This window comes from Morone saxatilis, unplaced genomic scaffold (assembly GCF_004916995.1).
Source record: "Morone saxatilis isolate NCDOM2014 unplaced genomic scaffold, NCSU_SB_2.0 Contig10, whole genome shotgun sequence".
NCBI lineage: Eukaryota > Metazoa > Chordata > Actinopteri > Moronidae > Morone > Morone saxatilis.
Genome location: NW_023339652.1, coordinates 2869935 through 2876911, shown reverse-complemented (window position 1 = coordinate 2876911; position 6977 = coordinate 2869935). Strand labels below are relative to the sequence as shown.

Sequence of the window (6977 nt, the reverse complement as noted above, 5' to 3'; positions counted from 1 at the left end):
AAAAAAATAGTTTTTGAACACAGCTTCTCATATTACCTGTCATAGTGCCAGTAAGTCTGATAATACACTCTGAGGTGTACTGATATAGAAAAATAACAGACACAGGACAGTATTATTGCTTACTGGAGCCCAACCAGTACTTTGGCATGGTCTATATTACTGTATATGCCAATTTTATCTTATCACAAGTTTATTTCAACTAGAGCCTAAAACTATGTCCTGTTTAGTATACACAGCACCTCAGTCACATCTGTTGTTGTTATAATCCAACTATCGGCCAATATATTGGCCTAAAAAGTCCAGTATTTTTAATGTTGTATTACTTACATATTCACAAATGTTTGTATCCACGTTGTTGGCCTCTGCAGAATTGCAACTTGAGAGACTCTACAGTCCAAGATAGATGCTGTGCTCAAGGTTATGCCATCACATAAAACACAGGTCTTCGTTGTTCCCGATGATGCATCATGAATCTCAGTGCTTCCAATTTGTTCTTCCAGTTGACTGACTCACCAGTGCCGCCTCCATATTTTATGGTTGGCTCAAAGAGTCTTTATCCATCCGTTCTCCTCAATCTTGTTTTTTAAGATTGCCCATGGCTGGTGGATAATAATTTCAAAAGTGTCACAAGGACATAAATACAGACCATACTGTGACTTTTCCGATGTTTGACAGAAATGAAATAAATAACAGCTGCTGCTCACATGAGAAAAATAGAAGAGTCACACCTCTGTGTCTGGCCTAAATGTCCTCCTGCTGTTTTTTTTGCCTGACATTGCAGGTTTGCATGCTGACTGAGAATGGCCCACAACTGCAGTGTTTCAGCCCCACTCTGCAGGGATTACACGCAGATTAATGAAGAGGCAAAATCCCTCTCCTCCTTTCTACTTTTTTTGCTGTGTTTGTGTATGCGCATGCGTGTCTGTGTGTGTGTGTGTGTGTGTGTGTGCAGATACAGTACTCTGTGTGTGTGAGTAAGCAACTTTTATGTGCTTTTACTTGGTAATTTGCGGGTTTGCAGGCAAGGTTAAATCAGGGTTTAAATTGGATTAAAACAATTTTTTTTAGTAGCCTGATAATCAGACTTAATTGCTGTATCGTTTACTCAGCATGAATTAATCTGGCATTCTATTCATGTTAGTGGAAGTAGCGTTTTTTTGGTCTAACCAATCAGGGAATGAGCACCAAACCTTCTGGGTAATTCTGGCTAGTTTTCAGAATACAACTGTTCTTTCAACAGCATTCAAAGCTATTTGAATAAACCTATTTCAATGTGGACCAGCTACTTACATACAGAAATATATTCATCTGAAATGCAGTTCCAACAGCATTTATACGTTACCAAGACCTTGCACTTTTCAGCTAAACGTTGTCAGGTTTTAACCCATTCGTCTGCAAATCACAAAATCAGTCAGAGTTACTAAGAATTAATGTGTGAACTAGTGAATGAGGGAGGGAGTATGGGCAATAAATAAATGAATGAATACTTCCTTTAGTGAATGAGTGAGTAAGTAACTGTTCACCAGGATTAATGAAGAGACAACCCCTTTCTCCACCACCTCCTCTGTCTCTGCGCCTTTGCATTGTGTGCGTGTGTGTGCGCGCGCTTACTTCCTCGAGGCTCTAGTCATCAGCATTGAAACGAATCCAAAAGCGTTGCCTTCCTCTCCGCTAGGATGTTTCGTCCTTAGCATTCACTCAGCGTGTGCCAGTGTCGACAGGTGATGCCAAGCAGATGAATAGAGAAAATGCTCTTTGTTGCTCCTTATGCTCATCCCCTCTCTCTGTCTCTCTCTCTCCCTCTCCCCAGGCTGCTGTTTTGTCACGTTTTACACAAGGAAAGCTGCCCTTGAAGCCCAGAATGCACTGCATAACATAAAGACCTTAACAGGGGTGAGTGTGTGTCCTCGATTCTCCTCTGCCTACTTTCTCCTCTAATCACACACTTACAGCAGCACCCTGAGGCGGCCCCGCCCCAACCTGTGTGTGTGTGTGCGTGAGTGAATACACGAGTGAACATCAGTGTGTGTGCACCGCTGCCACAGTGCATTTGCAAGCGTGTGAGTGACCAAGTGACTGAAAGTGTGAGCAGGTGAGCAACTGAGTGTCAGTGTTAGTTTGTCCATGTTAAAGGTACGCTGTGGAGCTTTTCTTGTAAACAGTTTGTTTCCATTATAAAGACCCTTTTCACTGTAGATGATATATAAAATGAATGATGGCTGGATTCCATTTAGCTGCTTTAGTTTTAGGGTCCTGGTATTATGTATGCTGACTCGTTGCCATGGCTGACTGGGACACTTGAATAGAACGGAGCCCTATTGTCATACTGTGTGCGTCCTTAAGGCCTAACAAACATGTTGAAAGCATTTTTTAACTCATAATTTTTTTTTGAAAAGCTGATTTAAAAACATATTTATAAATCTGCATTGTTTACATCCACAAACAGCCTTTTTCTTGTCCTCCTTTTTCAGCAAGTTGTTACCTTTAACCATCACCAATTGGTGATATGTGGGTGAAATTGCATGAAACCACAGGGGGGTTAAGTTCCCTTTGATTCGACAGATGTAGTCAGACAAAGCTTTTTGTAGCTATTGCCCAATAAACTGTGCTCGTGGCATGCATGCAGTGATACTGTATAGCACAATCATTGAGACATTGCTCTACAGCACCACTAGAGGCCAAAAACAGTTCAAATACAGGTGTTTGCATGCTCGCCTGCGTCTAGTTTCTACATATCTGAACAAGCATGAGCTTGACTGTAAAGGAGTGTGTTGATGCTGTGGCATTGGCTTTCTTTCATGTTGTCTGCTCCGTTCTCCTCCATTGTTCCCTCCCGCGGCCCAGGAGAGCGATAGAGGAAGCGGGCCGGAGCACTCACTCTTTTAGCCCTGGGTGGATATTTAGAGGCCCCCTGATCCCTCCTGCTAGGGCTATTGGCTGCTTCCCCACCTCTCTTCTTGGCTGCACCAGCTAACTGGAATCTCATCAGTTGAGCGCCTGCATTCGCTCGCTTCTGTCAGTTGAATCAGCAGATAGCCCCCGTGGGCAGCACAGGGTGGATACTGCGAATCCCACAAGAGCTACCCGGGATTTGTGCTTGGGTTTCCAATTCGGAGTCAAGCTTGTTGTTTTGCACAGTGTCACCGTGTTAATTGCTCGTGGAATAAGTATGTTAAATTTGGTCTGTTTTCCTACGTCGTGAGAGTTAGTCACTTATCCCCTTGTTGGAGGTGTGAAACAGCCCTGGGGAGGACACACACTGCAGCAGTTTCAGGATTATGGGAACATGAAATCGCCTTCTTCTACACCATCTTCAACACCCTCCATCCCTGTGTTCTGTCTGGTCATCCCTTCTCCTCGCTAGCTTTTCTCTCCTGCGGCATCTCTAGCTGGTTGTTATGTTTGGGGCTTTTTGAAGTCACCACTTAATTTGGATTGTAGTTGCTTGCAAGGGCATGAGTTTGGTTTCAGAAGTGGAGTTCTGTGAAGTGTTCTTCAATCTTCAGAAAAAAAGAACTTAAAAAGAACTTTATGAATGCTATATCCTGCATTTATATGCATTTATGTCAACACATTATGCTGCATTTGGAATGCACTAACCCGTCTTAAAATCACATTTAGTTTGACTGATGAAGACCTGATACTTAAATGTCCCCTGTGGAGTTTTCTTGTTAACAAACACGGTTATATTTAAATTCAGCGTTCATCATTCAAAAGATGAAACAACACAATAAGAAACTGCAGGCTCTAGCTGCAAGATTAAATGCAAAACGTACTGGGAGTACCGGGGGATTCTTAGCCCCCAGTAAACCCTTTTTTTGTTTGTGACAGTGCAGGAAAAATTAGAACTGCCCATAGAAACCCAGACGACATTGATCAAAGGCATAATATGTACGTAATTAAACCTGCATCATATTTATCATGTCAGTGCTGGACAACACTTACTGGCTGACATCCGATTTTTAATAAAAAGTACAGTATTGACAGCCGGATGCGGTTTAAGCCTAACCAATAAATACAGTACACTCCCTCACACACTCAAAACACTGAATCAATAGTGGTATAATGACATATCATTAAGTGGTTTGTGTAGGATTTGTTGATCATTTTTTAATAGGGTTTTTAAGCTCGCTCCCCCTCTGCTTAAAATAAAAAGGAGGGTCAGAAACAGGTGAGGGGAGTCAGCTCGAGACAGGGGGAAAACATGGATGATGAGGATGGTGAATTAATTGCTGAACGAGGCAAGACAAAAGGAGAGCTGACACAGAGAGGGAGAAATTGAACGAGAGGTTAGCCGAGTGATGGGCAGATGGACAGTAAAAAAGCGGAGTGCAGCACTCCAGCACGCTCGAGGGCAAAGCAATAAACGGGCCGCAGTTAAAAACCAATACCTGCTTATTAACTTCCCCACTCTCCTGGCTTGTAAAAAGCCAGTGGAACAATGTTTGTATTGGCACTTTTCCCCACCCCTCGCTCTATCTCTCCTTCCAAACCCAAGGCCCTAACAGGGAGAGATGCAATCAGAGTGGAAAGCTGGACAAGGGCCAAATTGGAGAAAAGTGCACCGGTATTGGCAGCACCGACCGGCAGCCATGTTGGTTTAGGGAAGGAACAGTTGGAAAGGCTGCCGTGTTTTGTTGGGTTTTTTTGTAGGAGGGCATTAAGCGAAAGGGTCTGTGGTTAATGTGATAAATCTCTCTCTGCACGGTACTCAGAGAGGCAGTGGAGGCAAAAAGAGTGAAGGTTCAGGCTTTCTCGCAGGAGGAAAAAAAATCTGCAACAAACAGCAGCTCCTTTTGCTTCTCTGCCAGCCTCTCCTCATCTCTCTATCTCCCTCCATCACTCCTTAGCTGTCTCCGCTGACGATTTGTCAGCAATCTGACAGCGCAAGTATACCAAATGTATGCATATGTGATTTAATGCATGCAGAAAGTGTATATTCATGTCAGCTCCAGAGCTGTCTGTCATACTTCAGCAATGAAGTAATGTTTCCACAGCATATGCAGGTCAGAACAGGAACGGGGATTCTTGTTTTCAGTTGTTACACATCTGTATCAAAAAAGTGCCTGAATTCTTTTTTTTTTTTAAAGGAGGCGATTGGTCCCTTCACACCCGCAAGTTGTTGTGTCTCCTGCTGTAAAAAGACACTGTGGTTTGCAGTAAACAAGGTCATTTTGTGATGAGTCAGAAAAGCTTTCAGATATGGAAGAATGTTGGGAAGAAGGATAAAGTAAAAAAGCAGTCATTACTGCGACGGCAACTAACTTGGATTCAAGCGCAGTAATGCAGTGTATGAAAAGGATTTTTATTTTTTAACACTTTTGCATAGAGACATGTTCACATACTTGTTTTTGCACTTAGTTTTTTTGGTACAGATTCAAGGTCCAGTGTGTAACATTTAGGAGGATGGAATATAATACTCATGTTTTTATCAGTGTATAATCACCTGAAAATAACAATTGTGGTTTTGTTACCTTAGAGTGAGACATTTTTATGTACAGAAGGTACACAGAGTCCACCACGTCTCCTTCTTTGAGTTCCATAACCACCCTAGTTTCTCCTACACGCTTGGAAGAGTGAGCTGTATGAGATGCTAGATGCCACGAAATCCTACACACTGGTCCTTTAACTAATTGTGATATAACATGTTAATTATTGGACAGAGCCAGGCTAGATGACATTTTGTATTTCACGTGATGACATCGCGATCAGTCATCATAAATAACACAATCACATCCATGCAGTGTGAGTCGGATGAAACTGGCACGTTTTGGTTTTTTTATCTCCTAGATCCAGTGTTATCGCCCAAACTTTCATGCTTCAGTTGGACTATGCCATCTCAGTAACAGCACAGCACATACATGAGCTGCTGGATTGATCTACAGGAAGTAAAAGAAGCCAGATTTCTTTTCAATAAAATAATGTGTCATCTGTATGACATGACATGGCATCTTTTCGGTGAACACAGGCGAGCAAAACTGTTTCTCAAAGAACAGCTTTCACTGAAGTTGTTTCTAATGACCTGCTAATGAAGCTCTGGGGGGGTGGAGACAAAGTGCGCGTGTGTTGCCTGAAGAGCCGTGTGTTCATCTCTCCAACTCTAATAGCACTAGTGAGGTCTAAATATGTTTCTTTTCATGCACGCACACACTCACACACGCACACAAAACCCCCACCATAACCCATCTATCGTCGAAAAACATGCCCTGTACCCCCAGAGCGATTTAAAGCCATAAGACCCAACCCCTGCTGCACAGACTGATCCACACCCCTGCATGACTCTTTAACACACACTTACACACACACTTTTATGTGCACACAAGCATATGCCCCAGCACAGCCTGGGTTTATTACATTACATTTATTTTCTTTCACATTATTTGTTTTTTTTCCCATTTTTTTTTTTTTATTTCCCCCTCCTGATCCACTCAGAGACAAACCCACCCTCCATGCTAACACAGCACACACGCTGAGACACACACACACACAGCAACAACAACACGCGGCGAGTTAAAGCCTGTCAGCCAGCCTGTCAGACAAGGTTGTTTGAGATTTTCCACTAAATTGAACTCTTTCATTAGTGGCTGACAGATGTCTAAATGCCCGGTGTCTCCCCTTTTTTCCCTCCCACCCACCACCGACACCCGCCAAGAGGGCCCCGGGGCCGCTGTTCTACGTCTGAAGCTGGGCAGAGGAAGGAGGGTGGAAGGATTTGAGAGATGGAAGGATGAAGGGAGGGGTGAGAGCTAATCTAGGACGTGTCCTCTGGAGTGCCCTCCAGCTTGGAGAAGTTCAGTCCTTTATCCTCGTTTTCTTTCTTCTCTCACTCTACCCTACCTCTTGCCCTCTCTCCATCCCTCCCTCTCTCTTTCTCTTTGTCAAAAAGGATGAAAAGCCCTTTGATTCACAGTTTCTCTCAAGGATATTTCATTCTGACACTAAGGCCGAGGGGAGGGGAGGAAAGCGAGGGAGAGGGA

General features: G+C 43.3%; 1 protein-coding gene across 1 annotated transcript in view; it reads left to right on the top strand.

Annotated features, from left to right (window-relative positions):
- The window catches only part of celf2 (cugbp, Elav-like family member 2), a gene marked incomplete in the record, with an annotated part of 193632 nt that overhangs the window by 131684 nt on the left and 54971 nt on the right, over positions 1-6977 (top strand). The window contains 1 exon segment of the mRNA XM_035675514.1: positions 1811-1893. Within this exon segment, the coding sequence (XP_035531407.1) occupies positions 1811-1893 (83 nt within the window).